General features: G+C 42.8%; 2 protein-coding genes across 9 annotated transcripts; one reads left to right on the top strand and one right to left on the bottom strand.

Moving 5' to 3' along the window:
* Positions 1–571: 571 nt before the first annotated feature.
* LOC133523473 (ribonucleases P/MRP protein subunit POP1) lies at positions 572–8,091 on the top strand. 2 transcript variants are annotated; one of them, XR_009800229.1, is made up of 5 exons: positions 572–2,216; positions 3,099–3,460; positions 6,100–6,381; positions 6,840–7,427; positions 7,538–8,091. XR_009800229.1 is itself a non-coding variant. In XM_061859079.1 (4 exons), the coding sequence occupies exons 1-4, from the start codon at positions 830–832 to the stop codon at positions 7,137–7,139; spliced, it is 2,331 nt and encodes a 776-aa protein (XP_061715063.1). In that variant the 5' UTR covers positions 572–829; the 3' UTR covers positions 7,140–8,091. The 2 variants fall into 2 exon arrangements, 1 of the variants encoding a protein (XP_061715063.1); XM_061859079.1 differs by having other exon boundaries at positions 6,840–8,091.
* On the bottom strand, positions 8,082–21,463 carry LOC133523472 (zinc finger CCCH domain-containing protein 18-like). Of its 7 annotated transcripts, XM_061859077.1 has the most exons (16): positions 21,329–21,463; positions 19,775–20,602; positions 18,674–18,834; positions 18,077–18,202; positions 17,612–17,741; positions 17,108–17,258; positions 16,315–16,462; positions 15,879–16,060; positions 15,075–15,249; positions 14,424–14,707; positions 13,476–13,556; positions 11,363–11,510; positions 9,610–9,697; positions 9,338–9,455; positions 8,864–8,946; positions 8,082–8,671 (listed from the first exon to the last, which is right to left on the bottom strand). In XM_061859077.1, the coding sequence occupies exons 2-16, from the start codon at positions 20,598–20,600 to the stop codon at positions 8,532–8,534; spliced, it is 2,841 nt and encodes a 946-aa protein (XP_061715061.1). In that variant the 5' UTR covers positions 20,601–20,602; positions 21,329–21,463; the 3' UTR covers positions 8,082–8,531. The 7 variants fall into 7 exon arrangements, with proteins under 7 accessions (XP_061715061.1, XP_061715055.1, XP_061715059.1 ...); XM_061859071.1 differs by lacking the exons at positions 8,082–8,671; positions 8,864–8,946; positions 9,338–9,455; positions 9,610–9,697 and having other exon boundaries at positions 10,444–11,510; positions 17,108–17,261; XM_061859075.1 differs by lacking the exons at positions 8,082–8,671; positions 8,864–8,946; positions 9,338–9,455; positions 9,610–9,697 and having other exon boundaries at positions 10,444–11,510; positions 13,476–13,541; positions 17,108–17,261.
* Positions 21,464–21,473: the final 10 nt, after the last annotated feature.

The raw sequence follows: 21,473 nt of genomic DNA, 5'->3' as shown, positions 1-21,473 counted from the left end.
GCGAGGAGACCCTTAAGTCAAAGAGTAAAAAGTAAGTATGATTAAGTTTAAATAAAACTTGGCAAATTTGCACAGTCTGGTCTGGGCTATTAAAATCGCTGCCAACTTGAGGGGCAATTACATCCAAATGCAAACGGGCCCGATGTGGGGCCGAATAAAAGTTTTTTTCCGTTTCACCAAATATCAGTCACCAAATGTCTCTAAGTGTCAAAAATGTTCAATGTTTGATATTTTTGCATATGAACTATTTTTTACATTTCAAATATTGTTAACTATGTGCTGATATTCCGTGAAACGGAAAAGGCCCAACTTCGGGGCTGATTTCTATGTAATTGGCCCATTAACTTAGTCTAAATTTACAAACGGGCGTACCGTACCCCTATCGTGGTCCGGTCCAACTGGTCCAAGGTCTGTGCGATCGTATGTTAGGTTGTCCGTTAAGGACGCAGCTATAAGTAAGTGCGAGAAAAAGATATTTTAACCGGACTAAGTTATTGGCCTGTAAGCCCGTCTGTTATGGACAAGTTCGATTTGGACCGGCTTTGCTTTGATGCACTTGATGTCATCTTAGGCAGTATGGCTTAGAGCTTTAGCCTGTCCAAATGGACGAAGAAAAAAAAAAAGATGTCATCTTCATGCTGAGTGACGTGACAGTGACAGCAGTATGAAAGTTTTGTAGGTTATGTTGAAGGGAAATATCTGAAAACTTTTTAAGTTAATCTTTATATAATATTATATTTATAACATAATAAGGATACTATAGGTGTAACAGAATTGTTTCTGTTTATCAATGTGTATAAGATAATTTTAGGTAAGGTCACGACCTATAATGGCTGCGCCAGAATTCGATGCGGCCTTGGGCGGCACAGAGGAGCTACCCTTTTCAGCAAATAGTTTGAAATTTGCTACATCTAGAAGCATAGAAATAGCTGCTATGACTGAAAGCATTCTTCGTCCAAGCAAAACTAAGCTTATCTTTCAAACACTGCCTGTTCACATGCGCCGCCGAGTAATGAGCCACAACTGTAAGAGATTACCGAGAAAATTACGTGAAGGACATTTAGAGCAGTTAAAAAAGAGTGGTCTACCCCCTAAACAAAAGAGGCCGTCTAGAAAATATCGCAGACGGCCGGGAAATCTGTTAGATGAATATAATCGACGGCAGAAGCGAAATGTCTGGTTAGAGACTCATATATGGCATGCTAAAAGGTTCCACATGGTTGAGCGCTGGGGGCACCGGCTGGCCCTCGCGCCCTGTGACAAAGCATTCAGAATGTGTTACAGGGCCACCTCTGCTCACTGTTTACTACAAGACATCTCATACCTCACTCCAATACAAATTACAGGACCAGTAGCATTAATAAAAGAAATGTTTTCATCATTGACTAATTGTGTCTGTGGACTTGGCATCTGTGCTCAAGCTTATGTAACTGGCAAGAGAGAAGGTACTATACATCTATATGAAGTAAACTCTTATCCATTTGGTTATATTGGAAAGATGAACTTTATTTGGCTACCCACTGATAATCAAAATAAGGTCTTGTGGCTATTTGTCCATCCATCTCAGACAAAACAAGCAGAATCCGCTTTAACAAACATGTTAAATGGTACAAGTACAGATGAGCATGATGTAACAATAAAAAAAAGAAAAACCACTAATCAATTTACAGAAAAAATTAAATTCAAAGTATTACCAGGCATATTTAACAGATTCCAATTGACAGGACCCAACAGCCATGCAATCTTGACTCGCACTCTCAAATGTGTAAATGAGCATGACACCTCAGAATGGCAAGCACTCCTTAAAGGAAAAGAAGATTTCTATTTAAAAGAAAAGTGTGACTATTGGCAAGAGATCAGTAAGGCTAGCTCACCATCTCAATTGCCACCAAAAACAGTTGTGGGCTTGGTTGTCAAAGATCCACGCCTAAGTCGACCTTCACACCGTACAAAGGCAAAATATGAAAACACAGAACCAATACCTGCACAATCCTTGATTGACATACCAAATGAAGCAGCAAAATCACCCTTATGGGATACAAATATATATGATGTTATCAAGAAAAATAGGTTGACCAATGGGCAGTTCATAGCTCACATTACCAAGACTCAGTTGGTCCCGGGAGAGGTGAATGAGAATGATCCTGCCCTGCAAAGTGTTCCTGTTGTACTAGTGCAGAGGCCTGGCTCGCAAGAGCCTAGTATTAAGAAACTTGGTAATTATATTGACTTTCATCATACTATAAACAAATTGTGTATACAATTTTTTTGAGGTTTACTACACAATCGCAGTTGAAATATGTAACTCACTTTTGCATTTATATCATTAGTATGGATTTATCTTACCTGTATCTCTTAGCTAGGGTTGCCATCCGTCCGGGTTTCCCCGGATTTGTCCTAGTTTAGAGGGTGTTAGGGGAGCGTCCGGGGGGGCTTCCTTTGTAGTCCAGGTTTAAAATTTAAAGTCTTAGGCCACCCGCGACACACGCACAACCTGTTTTTAAAAAAACCTGTTGACATGTCCGGGTTCTGAACTCTAAAATCCGGAGTGTTCACGCATCTTGTCCTGGTTTCCAAATTTTAGAGAAGCAATTTAGAAATTTTATGAAACAACACCGATTTGGAATAAAACTTGCAATAACTAGTTATTTAGCTGTACTGCTAATACAAAAAAATCCAAACTTTTTTGTCTACTAGTGCCTCTGTTCACTCCCTCCTCCCCCGTGTCACAACATGTCACATTTTCTGTACCCCCTCCCTCCCCCTAAACATGTGACGTAATTAATGGATGACCCCCAAGAGTCATATTTGATGCAAATTTTGAATTGTTTCCTTATGTTGGCTGATGGAATTTACTTTTTAATGATGATTTTGAATCATAAATATTTAATAGTGTTTACACAGATTTGATTTGATTCCTTGCATTGGTGTGATGAGAAAAAGTGTTTCACTCAGTAGCAAAGTTTGTTTAATCCTCCTGCCTTGAAACCCACTCAAGATTCTACTCTTTTTAGGAACTTATGCTTGCTTGCTCGGGTATCATTATTAGCACAACAACTTTGCCCCCTAATAAAACAAATATACATTTAACATTTCAGGTTATGGTAGTGGATGGGATATAATTATACCCTCTGGATACAGCCTGCAATTCTGGCAAACATTCATCATGTTTGGAGCAAGGTCTGGAGGTCTCCGAGAAACCGAGAGCTTAGCCTTTGAAATGGGTGAACACCACATACCTCCAGATTCTGAAGCAGGCAAAGCTGAGGAGAAAAGAATAGAAATGGAGTTAAAAGAAAGATATTTCAAATTGCCTCCTAGTAAAAGAGTTAATTACGCTAAATTAGGCGTTAACAGCCCTTTCATTTGCCCCTGGAAGATGTTGTTGAAAGATTGGACGTCAAGTTCAGTCGATGACTTCTTTATTTTGCGGGATAGGAAACTTTTGGATCAAATACAGGTAATTTATTATTATTATTCTTTATTAATCAGGCAGGCAGTTGAAACAACTGATAGTGGCATGTATCTGAGTGATCTTCACTTAAAATGTAATCTTTGCGCTGGTTAAGTATTTGTCTAGCCTGTTCTTAAACTGATTTACATTCAGTGCTGAGAAAATGTCTGTGGGGGTTGTTTTTAGACAGTTCAGATATTAACTTATATTGGTGGCCTCGCAGACGGGTGTTACTATTGCGCTTGTACAGGTCTTGAAACTGGTCTATATAGTAGTGTCCCGTCAGAATTTTAAACGTTTCGACCAGATCTATAATATTATTATTTTTTCCGAAAAAAATACGCCGATTTTCGATTCGATTCGCAGACGGGTTCGCTGGCCGAGTAACGATTGGAAGAATGTCATTACGCATAATAGTCGTTTCTACGAGAGTCGATACGTAGAACATTGATACGCATATTTACTTTTCGTAGAATAATCATTTAGTAACTGTCACAATTACCCGAGAAACCATTGGTCGAAACACAATAGGTCGAATAATCATTTGGCATTCATATTGATTATCAAAACTTCCCTCTTATTTATGGCTCGACTAGGACATGACTAACAACAACAACAACTTTTAGTTTGAGTCGGATAAACATGGTTTTGATACAAATGACCATAAAATATTATGCCTTGAAACGAGCAATTCTTGTTTATATATTTATACATTTCGGGGATCTCGGATCGGCTCTGATGAAATTTGCTATATGATGGTTTTCGGGGGGCGAAAAATCGATCTTGCTAGGTCGTATCTCTGGGAAAACACGCATTTTTGAGTTTTATACATTTTCCGAGCAAGGCTCGGTCTCCTAGATATTAAAAACCTATATTGCATAGGTACGATGGCCCAAACTGTTAACTGTCCATCGGTGGACCTTATTATAAAAGGTATAAGGTCCACCAGTGGACAGTTAAGAGTGTTGCTGTTTGTACAATACCTATGCTTTTGTTCATATTTAAGTTAAAGATTGATTCAAACCTAAACTGTGCTTAACGCATGTACTTAAAAAAAGCGGCCAAGTGCGAGTCGGACTCGCGCATGAAGGGTTCCGTACAATTTAAGACGTATTAAAAAAAAATCTTCTTATTAGATCTTGTTCAACATTTTACCACTTTGGTTGGACACACATTTTACCACTTTGGAAGTGTCTCTCGCGCAAACTATTCAGTTTAGAAAAAAATGATATTAGGAACCTAAATATCATTTTTGAAGACCTATCCATAGATACCCCACACGTATATGTTTGATGAAAAAAAATTTTTTAAAATTTTATGACGTATTAAAAAAAAACTACTCACTAGATCTCGTTCAAACCAATTTTCGGTGGAAGTTTGCATGGTAATATATATCATATATTTTTTTAGATTTTTCATTCTGTTATTTTAGAAGTTACAGGGGGGGGGGGGGACACATTTTTTCACTTTGGATTTTAGATTTTTTTTGAAGACCTATCCATAGATACCCCACACGTATGGGTTTGATGAAAAAAGATTTTTTGAGTTTCAGTTCTAAGTATGGGGAACCCCCAAAATTCATTGTTTTTTTTTTCTATTTTGTGTTAAAATCTTAATGCGGTTCATAGAATACATCCACTTACTAAGTTTGAACAGTACAGCTCTTATAGTTTCGGAAAAAAGTGGCTGTGACAGAATCGGACAGACAGACGGACATGACGAATCTATAAGGGTTCCGTTTTTTGCCATTTGGCTACGGAACCCTAAAAAAGATAATATTTTATGCTATTTATAATATTTTTGAAGTTGGTCTTCTTTTTTTGTAAACATTTTTTTTCGAAAATATCGATGTATAAAATGTGAAACGTTATTCGATTAAACATTCCTTAAACAAAAAGATTACTCTGCCAAATGAAAATCATCCAATAATTGTTCTGCTAATTTACGCAGAAGCGAACTGAACTGTATGTGAACCAAGAGTATGCGTAACGTTAGTCGACCAATAGTTACATCTACAAAAGAATCACTCTGCGAGACGATATTCGGCGAATCGTTGTCTGCGAATCGATAATATGCGAATTATCGATTCGCAGACAACGATTATTGATAATAGAAAGATAATATACCACATAATGTAATTCTTTTTTATTATTGTAGACTGTACACATACAGTCAATAAATCTTTGGTTTTATGTCATAGATACTGAGCTATATAGCTATACGCGTGCGCCCGTCAGGGACAGAACATACGCAATGCGACAAAATTAAAAACACGTATTAATATTCCTGACAACATACGAAAAAGTCCATAAACAACCTAGGTAATTTAGATAAATTTACGGTGGAGAATAAAAAAGAACTCTGTTACTCCTACTGAAAGTTCTATAAGCCCAACCGCATGTCATCTACCTACCGCGAAAACCGAAATTCACAAATTGCGGGGATCTTTCTCTTTTACTCTCAATAAGAGGTAATAAGAGTGACAGAAAAATGCCTTGATGAATTTCTTTTTTCGTGGTTATAGCCCTGTTTCACCACCGATTTCATCTCTATATACCTCTATGTTGTATGTTAATATAAAGATATCTCATTTGCCTTGTCTTATTTAATATAAAATATTGTCATATATTTTGTTTCATTTACAGAATTGTGTGATGAATAAAAAAGCTCTCCCTCAAATGGTCAAATCCGAATCCTGCTTGGTGGCTGTGTACATTAAAATAAAGGGCAAAGGTACTCTGAAACGGCACGCCCATTTATGTCTACCACAGCCTGGAGATGACAAAACAATCAAAACGTTGTTCGAACCCCACCATGAAGACCCTAACGAAAAACTGAGAAAACAGAAACGGATAACACACATAACTGACATGAAACGCCTGAGGAGAAGGAAGATCAAACTAAAGAAGCATAAAACATCAGCCACAGTAAGTGTTTTGACAGAATACTAGAGTTATAAGCTTTTATAGATCGTACCATTCACGAAGTTGTATTATCTTTTCCAGACGTTTTGTTGTTTGATATGAGTACATCATGCATTTGTATATTATAATAAAAATATACCCCCATATGCGCATACAACTTTACAAGCCTCAATTAGTTAATTTATGTTGTATTCCTTTCTTACAAAATTATACGTGAAACTGTTTAAATTATACGACAAAGTACAAAATATAGATCGTGTCATTCACGAAGACGCGTGCATTGACTTGTAATGTCATGATATTGAAGGCTAATTTGACAAATCTGCGCGTCATCGTGAATGGCACGAACTATAGTAGACATTACGACTAATCAAAGACCCAGACAGACCGAATAGAAATTTCTCATTTGTTATTAAATGTATATGTAGAGAATTCAACATTTAATAAGTTTTTTTTTTCAGAATGGCATTGTTGCACGAAAAAAGAGCGCCCTAAAGGAGCCATCGGAATATGTAAAACTTATGAGAGATCTATGGGTACCATCCAGCATAAATACCGTTCGACATTTAACAGTAAGGGAAATCATAGGATTTATAACTCAAGGAGGATTCAGTTTTTCAGAAGCCCAGAGTTGCGGTGTTGGATTCGTCGCGTATAACGCTCTAAGTGCGCTTCTCAAGACTGGTCAAAATAAAATTCTAGTCCGAAACCTAACATCCAGGAAATATAGATTGGGTTCATTACAAATTACAGTGCCATGAATCAACTGAATATTTTTTCTTTTTTAGTAGGGAATATTACGCGAAACTCTTCGTAGGGGGCGCCACTACCATAATCCACCACAATTCGAAGGTCTACCCAAAGAGCATATAATCGTGAAACAAGAAAATCGAAATTTGGTTATCTAACCTATCACTCACATTCGAGTAGGCTTGAGTCGGTCAGGACCGAAGAACTAAAAGGAATGAAATCCCACCACAGACCGAAAGGAACTAGTTCATCTTAAGCGCTCTTAATCGGTCTCTGTCCTTTAGTTCAGTAGTCGGTATGTCAGCGGGCCTACCGCGAACTACGTTCGACGGGTTGCCTCCCTGTCACACTTACGTACGAATTTACAAGTGCGACAGAGAGGCAACACGTCGAACGTGGTTCGCGGTAGGCCCTCAGTACCAAGTAACAAATCGGTCGGGAGCGAATGATCGGAATGAGTCAAGGTCAAGAAATTCGCTCTCTCACGCTCTCGCTCTGTTTATATGCGAGCGAGAGCAAGATATAACCTAGTCATCCTCATTCAGATCTCGAGATTTGCTCCTGAACTAAAGGACCTAAAAGAGCGAACTAGTTCGTTTGACCGATTGACCGAGATCGGAGCGCTCTTTTTAAAGACCGAGCGGGCACAACTCTACATTCGAGCAACTTTTGTAAACAAACCGCCTTGATGCATCGATTTCATATTTTATTATCTGTAAAAACTTGTCAAAAACAGTTTAAGGCACAGTATGTATAAGTTACTCTATGGTTTATGAAAGTTGCTAGTGCTGCACTCTGGCGGCAGAACATTGCCGTAATACTCCCTATTGTTGAACACATTCCCTATTGTCAATATTATTGGAAATGTTCTGTTAGCTAAACTGCCGCTCGCTAGTAAAGGTTGAGCAAGGAAAGTTTGTGTTCTGACTGAGAAGTAAATAAAACTATTGCTATATAAAATAATGAATTTATTCTTTAGCTCGTAATGTCCTTACGTAATCAGCATTAAACCTACTAAACTAGGTTCCTCTCAATTTTCACATTGTGACGAACAAACAACACCAAAATACAATTTCCACTTTTCAATATTGATAATGTTCTACATAGTCCGATTGGAGACCTTATACCGTTTCGTATACATATTAAAATAATCTGTTTACTACAACACTATAAGACCTATAATTGATATATCATTTTGGTTAAGTCAATGAACATCACAAATTCTTAAATGCTTAATAAATATTCTAACACGACATAATTCGTTCGCTTGTTCTGATTTAAACGACTCTTGCGTTTGGCTGGATGGAGACTGAGAGTTTGAGTATAGAACGTGGGTCGTGTTTAGTACTGCTAGCCATGCTTGCTAGCTGACCGGGCGGAAATCATCGGGTCCCATTTCTATCTTAAATCTTCGATCTCTTTCTGGCTATAGCGTCCTCAACCGCTTTTAATTGCTTGAGGAGCTCTTCTCTCCTAGAGACTGGTTTCTTTGCCGGTCCCGAGTTGGGCGGTGAGCCAGCTGGCCGCTTTTTGCCACCGGATTCTAAAAGAAATATAAGTTAGTGAATCAGATCCTGAACTCTAGTGTTTTTTTTGTGATACGATATTCATTAATCATTAGTAACAAATGCTAACTAGTGATTGTTTACCTTAATTTGAGAAACCTTTTTTCACACAAGTAATCATTTGACTGCCCTAGATAAGCCATGTATTTTGGTTCATTAAATATTCTCACCTTTATCACTAGTGGATTCCTTTTTACTTGCTACTGTTGTTGATACTGCAGCTGCTAAACCGGCACTGGATTTAACATTTAACCTGAAAGAATATTGGCGATATAAATACATAGGTAAGTATATAATTTTATGCTAAAATACACCATTACGCATGTTCAAAATTCGTAAATAAATAATTGTTACTTGGTTCTGTCTAAAGGGTTCTGTTCTATCTAAAGGGCATAAAGTCGTTTTGAACCTACTAAGGGCTGTAGGAGTCGCGTCTAGCGCGCTTGCCATTCTCTCGTTTTAAGCTTGACGAATTATCGTCCGACTCACTGAGGCGATTAAAATGTGTAGTCGTCATTCCTTACCTAGGCCTCGTGACCGTGTTGAGATGAGAAGTCGCGCACGACGTGACGCTCTTGGACTCGCTGGTCGACTAAGCCGAATCTGAGTCTTATTAACATGGGCATAAAGTTGTTATTGGTTACCTAGGCCGCGCGGCCGCATTGAGAAGTCGCGCCTGGCGCGCCCGCCGCGCCCCGGAGCTTCCCGATGAAGACGACGAGTGAGACTCGCTCTCTGACTCACTGGAGGATGATGATGATTCTGAAAGATTACAATAATTTGAATTCAAGAAAACATAACATTAGTATAGTTGATTTAAAATATATGTTTACACTTTTGCAATTTATTTTTTTGTAATAAGGCGGAAAAGTATACATTGCACTTAAACAAATAAAACGTTTTGATGGTGACATACCTGAACCAGATGAAGATGATCTGGAGTATCGTTTTCGGTCTCTGTTTCGACTAGATGCTTTGCTGCGACCATATGGATCAATTTCATCCTGAAATCGAGTCGAAATTAAAGTAAATATCAAATATAAGACTTAAAAATGAACAAACAATTTACTGTTTATTTTACATTGTCAAATGTCAATATAGAATTTATTGTTACAAAGAGATCTGCCTAGTTTTTCTTAGTGAAAACTGCTAATGCATGGATCCGGTTATCTTTGTCTCGAGCCAAAAACAAGAAGCAAGAGTGAACTGAATTAATCTAGAACCTTATTGATTATTTAACCAGTAACCAGCCTCACCTCCAGGTGACCCTTCCGACTTTTTTACACGGTATCGTTTAGAAGTCGGTTGGCAGGTTTTTCGCGCGCTGTATGTCGAATATGCGGGAGGCGGAAGGCCGCGGTCGGAACGCGAGCGGGCAGCGGGGCGACGAGCGGGCGTTAAATCAATCAATGATTGAACGAGTGCTCGTCGCATATCTGCCTATGTCCGCTGGCGTCCAGTCTTTGGCACGTTCGACAGTACCATATGGCTCGCGGCGGCGCGGCGCGGGCGGGTTCATGGCCGTGGCGCGCGCGCTCGCCATGCGGGTCGCGCACGATGGATGACAGGGCCCGGGGGACATACCTTGTGGCGCGGCGGGGCGGGCGGGTTGGCGGCCAGCTGGCGCGCGGCGGCGGGCGAGGGCGCGCGGCGGCGCGGCGCGGGCGGGTTCATGGCCGTGGCGCGCGCGCTCGCCATGCGGGTCGCGCACGATGGAGGACAGGGCCCGGGGGACATACCTTGTGGCGCGGCGGGGCGGGCGGGTTGGCGGCCAGCTGGCGCGCGGCGGCGGGCGAGGGCGCGCGGCGGCGCGGCGCGGGCGGGTTCATGGCCGTGGCGCGCGCGCTCGCCATGCGGGTCGCGCACGATGGATGACAGGGCCCGGGGGACATACCTTGTGGCGCGGCGGGGCGGGCGGGTTGGCGGCCAGCTGGCGCGCGGCGGCGGGCGAGGGCGCGCGGCGGCGCGGCGCGGGCGGGTTCATGGCCGTGGCGCGCGCGCTCGCCATGCGGGTCGCGCACGATGGATGACAGGGCCCGGGGGACATACCTTGTGGCGCGGCGGGGCGGGCGGGTTGGCGGCCAGCTGGCGCGCGGCGGCGGGCGAGGGCGCGCGGCGGCGCGGCGCGGGCGGGTTCATGGCCGTGGCGCGCGCGCTCGCCATGCGGGTCGCGCACGATGGATGACAGGGCCCGGGGGACATACCTTGTGGCGCGGCGGGGCGGGCGGGTTGGCGGCCAGCTGGCGCGCGGCGGCGGGCGAGGGCGCGCGGCGGCGCGGCGCGGGCGGGTTCATGGCCGTGGCGCGCGCGCTCGCCATGCGGGTCGCGCACGATGGATGACAGGGCCCGGGGGACATACCTTGTGGCGCGGCGGGGCGGGCGGGTTGGCGGCCAGCTGGCGCGCGGCGGCGGGCGAGGGCGCGCGGCGGCGCGGCGCGGGCGGGTTCATGGCCGTGGCGCGCGCGCTCGCCATGCGGGTCGCGCACGATGGATGACAGGGCCCGGGGGACATACCTTGTGGCGCGGCGGGGCGGGCGGGTTGGCGGCCAGCTGGCGCGCGGCGGCGGGCGAGGGCGCGCGGCGGCGCGGCGCGGGCGGGTTCATGGCCGTGGCGCGCGCGCTCGCCATGCGGGTCGCGCACGATGGATGACAGGGCCCGGGGGACATACCTTGTGGCGCGGCGGGGCGGGCGGGTTGGCGGCCAGCTGGCGCGCGGCGGCGGGCGAGGGCGCGCGGCGGCGCGGCGCGGGCGGGTTCATGGCCGTGGCGCGCGCGCTCGCCATGCGCCGCTCGCGCACGATCACCGACGGCGACAGCCTGCACACCAGAAAGGATTAGCGACAGGAACGAACGAACATGTCCAAACCAATCGAGCTACCGACCACGGCTACGCTTATCTCCATTGCTATGACTCTTGCTCACGACACAGTACATATTTGAAAATGTCCAGTCGGAACTACAATTTTAATAACATATCTTTGGCATCCGCGTCCTGAAAAATGTGGTATCTTTGGGAGCGATGTCAAACACTAAGTTGTATTACGAGTATTTTTCGTAAACGTTAGTGGACGCCAATCCTTAGAGCGTGAGATAAATAAAACCTCGTACGGTTAGGACGTTACACGCCTCGAAAAACATTCCGCGTACCCGCCAGAGTGTAGGACTATTGCAAAAAAAAGGAACAAAAAGAACTGGGCTATTGCGTTGAGATGCTAAGAGACTGGTAACCGGGACTATGGAAGAGACTATAGCACCTGCCTTGATCATCTATAAAAAAAAAACCGGACAAGTGCGAGTCGGGCTCGCCCACCGAGGGTTCCGTACTTTTTAGTATTTATGTTATAGCGGCAACAGAAATACATCATCTGTGAAAATTTCAAGTGTCTAAGTATCATGGTTCATGAGATACAGCCTGGTGACAGGCGGACAGCGCAGTCTTAATAATAGGGTCCCGTTTTACCTCTGGGTACGGAACCCTAAAAACACGGTAAGTTGGGCAGGTGCTGACTGCCAACTCACAATATGGGTCCCCGAAAACGGACACGGGGACAACATTACGTGAGCGGCTCAGGGTGTGGAGAGGTGTGCGCCGCTTTCTACCCAGTGGCTGTAAACAGCCTGTGCCAACTCGCGTCTTATGCATATTTCACTTCCTCCCTCGCATTCCATGCTTGCACATATAGTTCTGACACCCCACTCTCGATGGCCGGTAAACGCAAGCCAAAGGTGAGTCTCGGGGGTATGAGACCCATGGGACGTCACTTCCCATTCAGCTCGCCACAAGCTGCCCTGAGTTGGACCCAAATAAAAATAAAAATTTTAGATTAAATACTTTTTTACGTCATCATAGGTAAATATTTATTTACCTTGAACCCTTGAAATCTCTTTATTTCTAAAATTACAAAATGAAAATATAAAAAATTATATACATTGTTCCAAATAGGGGCGCTAAATGATACAAAAAGATTATAACCATAAATAATTATATGTTATTACCTTAAAAACTACACACTTCAATATTTTGTACTATAAATAAAGAACACTGGTGTAAAAACATTGTCAACTTACAGATATTGTTGGAAAAAAACTTACACTGTGTGTGATAACTCAAACTACAATAAATATGCAGCTAAAAATAAACAATGAATGTACTTGTGTTTTAAGCATGCTGTTAGTAGTTAAGTGTTTGTGTTAGTAATACTTAGTATGCACCAATTTTAATTGTCTACATTTTGTTTAATTTTTAGCTGCAAACAGTAGAGCCACAAATTATAAGTTACAACGGCAGTGACTGTCAAAGTAAAAAAGTGACTCTGAATTTAATAGGGGATCGGACCGCTTATAAAATATATTAATGAACATTATATTAACCAAAGAAAAACCACTCGAAAATATAAGCACAAAATAAAACAAACTTTTACCTATATTTGGTATTAGACATATCCCAAAACTGGGAAATGGATTCGGTATAGCACACGTAAAATAGGTATTCTAACATTTCTAACATCTCTCAAATTTTCACACGGAAATCGCGGAATCCCGATCTAATATATCCCGAAAAATTAGAATTAGAATCTAGTAAATCTTGGGTGCTTTGAATTCTCAAAAAAAATGTCTTTTCAGTCTGACCCCCTATTACCTAATACAGACCAAAACTACCTATATCATAAAGATTATTATGATTATGTGTGTCCTGTGACTTCTAACATAATATTTTTGAGCATGCTCCATACGCCGTTGTATGTTATAGTCTGTAACAGTACCGTAACTCTCAATACTAACCGTTGTCTCGAAGACGACGAGGCCCTTCTCTTGCGTCGCGCGCCCGGCGACCGCGAGCTGCGAGAACTGGAATGTGAAGAGCTGCGGAGTCAACGGGACGGGGCAGGGACTCTCACGCGCACGCACACACACGCACACACACATCCACGACAAAGCGAGATCGATGGTGCATGCAACCGTTACATGTTAATGGGGGTGGATTTTGAACAATATTGAAAATCAGACAGGTGAGTCAGACCAAAACACCGTCAGAGAGTTATGAAAATGAAACCCATTAGCCAGGGGAAGAGGAGGAAGCGGAGAGAAATTTCTAATTAATATTTATGACAAAAATATCAATAATATATTCGAATATGGATCTTCAAAAAATATAATTAGACAAATAAATACGAACTCGTGACAAATTCAGTGCTCGTCGGAAGGGGGCCGACCGAAAATGTGGTACCATTTCAAAATTCACATACACATTTGAACATTTGACTGCTACACTACGTAGGTGCATCTAAACTGGGCGATCGCCGGTTCCTATTAATACAAATTTGATTAAGCTATGCTGCAATATCGTTTTGTTTAAGTTTGATTTAAGTGAATGCAATTAATACAATGATTTTATGTAATTTTATACAGGATAAGTTTTATGTAAATTCCCCTGTATAGAAATTAGTTTAATAAGTGTTTCTATCAGAACTGTTTTGTGCTGCGAGATTCTTAATTTCTTCTCATAGTAGATACATAAGTTTATGAAAAATATTTTCACGTTAAGATCTGATACTGTAACATGTTCAATCGATACAACATTTGAGCGCGCAGAACAAACCGATTCTATTAAATCGCCGGCGATTACCGTTAGAGCACCGGCAAAACTATAAAAAATAGGTACCTCGTTGCGCAGTCATACTCATCCGCTCGCTAACCTATCATCTGCAGATTCAGTTGACCAATACATACCTGGAGGAGGAGTAGGAGTCGTCGGAGGAGGGCGGGCGGCGGCGGCGCGCGGCGGGTTCGGCGCGCATCCACGGGTCGGCCCAGTCGTCGCCGCGCCCGTCCCGCGGGTCCCGCGGGTCCCGCATGTCCCGTCCGTCCCGCATGTCCCGGCCGTCCCGCATGTCCCGCCCGTCCCGGGGCCGGCCTTCGCGCAGCTCGCGCCCGTCCCGCCGCCCTTCGCGCGCCTCGCGCCGCTCCACTTCGGCGCGTTGGACGATCACTTCGCGCGAGGATCGGACTCGGCGCTGCGGTAACAATTATTGATGAGTCAAAAAATACAGGTTTTATTTTAATGTTACACTGAGGGCAGCTACCCCCCGTGACGCTACGAATGGCTACGCTGTTTTTTTTAATTAACGACAATTGCCATAAAATCTTGTAAAAGTGAACTTTCAGCGACATAATCTAAAATTTATTTGACAACAATCCATTTCATTTCTGTCCAGAATCAAAAGCTTCTTAAAAACCAAGCTAGAGAGGGTAGGGTACTAGAAAAGCCACAAATGAAAGAAAATATTTTCGATACTAAAAACATAACTCGATTGATGAGTAAGTATATATCGTAAATTTAATTGCAATCGGATACATTTTATGGTGCTGTTCATAATATACCTTATGGTACGCCGGTTCCTCAGGCATGACGGAGCGCTCGTCATAGTGCCCCCGGTCGTAGACCCGCTCCCGCTCATAAACACGCTCCCGCTCGAAGAAACGCTCCCGCTCGTCCATTACTGGCCGCGGGAAACGACCGCGGTACATTGGCCCGTAGGGACCGTGAACGTCATGTCTGTTCAAATGAACATTAATGTTTTAGAAAACCTTTTAGCATGCTTCTATATCTATACTTAACGTTGACACGCGTCTGGTATTGATATCGCACCAGAACAAGCACACAAAACAAGTCATGTAAATGTAACCAAACATGGAATTGTCATTGAACATCAATTTGAATTTAAACCTAATCCTTAAAGCATCCCACCAGAGATGAGCAAGGTGTTAAAACGGTACGAAGATGTGATCACATTGGTGCGCGTGTTTCTATTGGTGTTTTACTTACAGTGGAACTAAGCTGTCTTGACGTGACAAAGTGTGGACGCACCATAAGACCATAACAAACATATTTTCATAGAAATTTGACGTTTATGCTGACACTGTGACACAATTTTTCAATGGACTCTGTACAGTAAGTACATCATCATCATCGCAATCGGACCGTAATAAAAGTTGTTTAAAATGGTCACCTTGACAACATCTCGAATGAGGCTTAGAAATACATTGGTATTTGGCTTAAAGTGAATTTTGGTATAGTCGCCATCAGATATATCGGAGCGGCCGCGGTGCTCATAAATATCTGAACACGACTCTAACGCCTTGACAATAGAGACGTGTTGACTGTACTATTAAGTGGAGACGTACCCCGGCCGGAAAACATCAGGATCGCGCATAGGTTCGTGTCGCGGCGGCGAGGCCCCGACGGCGGCGGCCGCGTACGCCAGCTCCGCGTCGGGGTCGTGCACAACTCCACCTACGGAGAGGTGGAGCTTCTTTTCCTCGAAATCCATGTCTTGCTCCTTACGTTTGTTTGCTATCCTTAGCATCTGTAATGGGTTGATACCGTTAGTTGGCTCGATGGCGACCTTACCTACGATAGTGGATATGGCTTTTTAAATAAACAGCCAGCCTAATATTTCTTTATATTAGTTTACATGTCAGTTTTTCTGTGTCGCCATTGTTTCGTAGTTTTTAAGTCAAGCACGAATTGCCGCGGCATTATGCTGAGGGGATCCTATTTCAGTGTACTTTTTGTCTGCAGCTGACCAATACTAGTATCTCTTGCGTGCAGTGCGTATACCTCCTTGGCAGTCCTCAGGCCTCGTTCCCAGGCGGACTCGGGCGGGGCGGCGTCGCGCGGCGGCGCCGTGTAGCCCGCCGCGGGGACTCCTCGCACCACGTCGAACATGTTGTAGTTGCCCTTATCCGTTACGCCCGGGTGTAGGAACCTACAACAGATAATACTTTATCTAGTATCTTATTCGGCGCAGTCTACTTCAGTCACGTCCACCGCTGGATATCTTTTATAGATTTCCAATATTCCATATCATTCTAGACACAGATTTCTGCGCAAGGTCGGCCCTGCCGAATGTATTGTTGTCCGACCATCTGACTCTAATGTCTCAAGTGCCATGAAAGTCAAATAAAATAGATACGTCAAATTTGTGACTAAAATATTTGTCAATGGCCTCATGGATCATCCAACATTCGCCTTCGTCCAACGACGAGCTGACGCCCCAAGTGTAAGCGCTACGCGAGAAGAACCGGCACACGGGCCGCGCCTTCTCTCTTCAGGCCGACGTTCGGCCTCGTCTGACACTTCGCCATCTTGTATGAGCCTCTCACCTGCAACTGACGCCCCAAGTGCAAGCGCCACGCGAGAAGAACTGGCACACGGGCCGCGGCTCGCTCTCTTCAGGCCTACGTTCGGCCTCGTCTGACACTTCGCAATCTTGTATGAGCCTCTCACCTGCAACTGACGCCCCAAGTGCAAGCGCCACGCGAGAAGAACTGGCACACGGGCCGCGGCTCGCTCTCTTCAGGCCTACGTTCGGCCTCGTCTGACACTTCGCCATCTTGTATGAGCCTCTCACCTGCAGCTGACGCCCCAAGTGCAGGCGCCACGCGAGAAAAACCGGCACACGGGCCGCGGCTCGCTCTCTTCAGGCCGACGTTCAGCCTCATCTGACACTTCTCCCTCTTCCAATGATGAGCCTCGAGATACTCGGCGCGGCTTCACTTCTTCTGCTAAAAATTATAGTAGGTATGTGCATACAATATATTGAAAATAACTTTTTTTAAAGTTGCTAAATTTATCCTAAACTGAATTAGACAGAGAAGCCAACTGTTCAGGCATGTATTCAATAAGTGTCCTCACCTCGCCTCACAAGGGCTAATGATCAATCGCTCGCGCGGCCACAATATCTCGGGCGAGGCAAATCTTCATAGACGTCAGCTGCAGAGATAACTGCCTGTATAGAAATTTCTTCGCAGGGGGGGTCAACTATTTCTGCAGCTGACATATTCATATTTATATTCTATGAGTATTTACTTATGAAGAACAATTCAAAATGTTTTGTAGTAAAAATGCACCATACCTTTCTCAGCAATTTCTCCATCTCCATTAGCTTGTTCAGCAGTTTTAGGCTCCACACATTCACCTTCCTCAGCCTCAAAGTCTAGTTGCTCCTCGCCATCCTCTGTGTTACTGGTCTTTTCTAAGGGAACCTGGTTCAATAGTTAAAATTTCATAACAAACAAATATTATTAAGATTTATTGTGCACTCATGTTCTCTGGGTTAAAGTGATTTTATGTATACTTTCAGGGCGTCTGTTGTAGCAGATTGAAAGCAAGGGTGCAAATTTAATTGAAGCTTTACAGTTAGTCTATGTCTGTTCATCTGCTTTGGCTCTTAGTTTGGATGGCCTCAAAAAGGAGTTACACATAATAATATAATTTCTGGTAATGTAGATTGCCAATGAAATTTACATCATTTATGAAATAATTTTCACAATTCTTATTTAGTTAAATCTATCGGTGATTGAATAATTAAAACACTTACTTTGTCCAGTTTGGGTGTTTCAACTTTTCCACTGTCTGACTTAGGCGATTTAGGTGATGATTGCGAGCTGATCCCATTATTTCCATTAACCTCAGGTTTTTCTGGAGATACTGGTGTAGATTTGGCCTGAAAATTTTGGAATATACAGAAAATTTTATAGAACAATAAAAAAATAAGATGATTAGCTCATGTTTAACGCATACAATTCCAGCGCACGCCTGACAAATGTCTGACAAAAAACCATAAATAGGTGGCGCTACAATACCTAGAATACTTGAAAAAAATATCGAATCATAGACAGCGCACTTCACTCCGTCAATAACGCCTAGGTTCATAGCTACTCTAGCGCTACTCTGTAGAGATTTGGACCTATTATTTATAGCTGACAGCTGGACACTTTTGCCTATGGAGATTCTATTCCTTGCCTCTACCTTCCATATACTACACCCTGCCCGTTTGAAGCTGATTAAAGGGTTCCGTTTTTTAGTGAAATGAGCCTATGAACAGAGAACCTGCCTAGTGGGTCGCTGGCATTGAACTTTAAAACAATCTACCCATCAAGTTTAACACCATGTACTTAATATATTTTTTGTATACCTTTGATCCTTTACCACTGTCATCTGGTCCTATAGAGTCTAGATCTGATACATCTGATAGGTCTTCATGGCTGATATTCAAATCTTTTGCATCAGGTTTATCGCTACTTTGTGATTTACTCCTAGATTTTTTATCTTCCTCCTGATCCGATTCCATTTCACCTAAAAATAAATATATTTAGTGTAAAATAAATAAATTGATAGACCCAATTCATGGGCTCCTTATGTATATCAAATTTGATCTAATATGTGCGTTTCTATCAATTGAATGTTATTAAACGGGTCCACACAGAGCGAGCGAGCGAGCACATATGTGCGAGGCAATATCCTCACGCACAAACTGGCCGAGGCACATCTACACTGGCCGGCTTGTGCGTGAGGAAATTGCCTCGCGCGTATGCTCGCTCTGTGTGGACCCAGGTATTAATCTCTAAATTCCGTCTGTTTAACACTTTAGTATAATTGATAACTCTTTGTCTATTAGTTAAGGATAGACTCAATCACAACATTTACAATATTATGTTGATTTAACCCTTTTCTAAGCATACTAGGATTTATCGATGATACCGAATTCTATTGGTGTGTCTGGGACACCAATGGAATTTCAACCTTATTAATCCAATTATAATTGCACTTTTAGTGAAAACCTTAAATTGGTGCAGCCTGGAAAAGGGTTAAATCTCTAACTCTACTAACACAATTCCCCGTCATGTTCGAAATAAATTCGAGGCCTAGTGTGTAGTGACCCTGCCTATGAAGCCAAAGGTCCTTGATGAACACAGATATTTGTTCCTGTTTCATGGGTGTTTGTTATGTATATAAGTATGTATTTATCTATATTAAGTAAGTATATCATCACCAAGTACCCATAGTACCTTGTAGCCTTACTTAGTTTGGGGCTAGATCAATCTGTCTAAGATTGTCCCCAAAAATATTTAAAATATATATATTTAAATAAAGTAAGTTACAATATTTGCCAGAGACAGGAACGAATGGAGAAGGCTGGAGGAGGCCTATGCCGACTGGCAAGCGGTCACCCAAAACGGGCATATGGGTGCCATGACAAAAAGGCTATAATAAATAAAAAAGTTACAATATTTACCTTCAGATATCTCTTCAGTAGCAGGATCCTTAGCACTTGTTCTCTTATTATAAGAAGAGCTCCTACTGGACTGACTAGATTCCGATCTGCTTCTTTCTCGTGAGTGTGATACCATTTTCTGTTCAGCTTTAGTATGCCTCCTCCAGTTTTCTTTAGGGCTCCATTCACGTTTTTTTGGTGACATTACTATTGATGACCTAGACGAATTCCTATCTGGAGAGAGACTTGATCGACGGGAACTTCGGTCAGGATTTCTTGAGGGGGATGTTGCCTGTGATGCAGAGTCAGGCGAAGCAGGCCGAGACCTTGTGTCAGGTGATCCGGCACCTGACCGGACTGAACTGCTCGGACTTTGAGGAGTCTTTGGACCTTCACCACCTGAATGTCGCCCTGAGTATTGCTCATGGTTATCAGGAGAACCAGGCTCACTGGGTGACTTCGGAGCATCTGGGGATTTTGGGCCAGCAGGTGAAGTTGGCATAGAATTTTCAGGTGAATTTATATCAGAATGAGCTCCACTCAAGTTACTGGGGGAGCGAGCTTTACTAGAAGATTGGAACCGCAGTGAAGCTCGTGAGTGGCTCTCTGGTGATGGAGACCTTGGGCCATCAGAACTTTGTGAGGGAGGTGATCTAGGTGGTGACCGTGGAGGTGATTGCGGAGGAGACTGTGGTGGTGACCGAGGAGGAGAATGTGGAGCTGACTTTGCATCTTTTTTAGATGACACACTTGATGATGAGCTCCGTCGACTTCTGGAGCTGGAACTGCTACTACTTGAGGATGACTGTGCATCTCCCTGACCATCACGGGAATCTTCTGAATCCATCCCTGAGAACAGAGTGTGACTTAATATGAAGATTGTTAATGTAGCTCAAGGTACCCAACCCAAAAGCATTCCTCGAGTTTATAGTTACTAGTTAAATTTGCATTTCAGACCAAAATTTAAAACTTGACAGTTAGTACACACTTCCTTATACTATATGCAAGCAAGTGATATGGAAACAAACAGTTCATGTATGAAAAGAAAATATATTTTGCTTATAGACTGTAGATAAGAACAAACTCAGATTTAAATATTAGGTACTTCATTTTCGATAAATTGAATATCGATTCTTTACACAAAACTGTTGTTTGCACTTGTGTACAAACCAACCTAAGAAATAACATGAAATTACGTTTGTTCAATATTGTATAACTGCTATGTACGTGATTATTTGTTGGCTGATGTCACAACCGTTATAATGCTACGTTCTGATGTATATTGAAGACACATCCAGCCTTACCTTAAAGATGACGCCTCGACGCCAGATTCGGTGGCACTTTATAACACTTTTCATATTGATAGACTTTTAACTTTATACTTTCACAACACAAACTCAACTTGGGTCTTTCACATATACTTGTGAACAACTTTAACTTTTTTAGACGATAAACTGATGAAAACTTAGTAAAATCAACACTACTTCAACATGGCTGTGATATAGGAGGAAATATATGAACATAATATAAATAATCACTTTTCAGTACTTCCGTAGGGTCAACTTACCCCCTTACCTTAACTGAGATGGGATAGACGGTAAATTTCTTGATGTAATTATAAATTTATAATTAAAATCCTCTAAAATGCGCCGCAACAAGCTCTCTCAACGAAGTCAAATCAAAGACTAAAAGTTGTTACTTTTAATAATGTTGCCACACA

This window comes from Cydia pomonella, chromosome 12 (genome assembly GCF_033807575.1).
Source record: "Cydia pomonella isolate Wapato2018A chromosome 12, ilCydPomo1, whole genome shotgun sequence".
NCBI classification, from domain to species: domain Eukaryota; kingdom Metazoa; phylum Arthropoda; class Insecta; order Lepidoptera; family Tortricidae; genus Cydia; species Cydia pomonella.
This window is presented reverse-complemented; position numbering and strand designations above follow the sequence as displayed.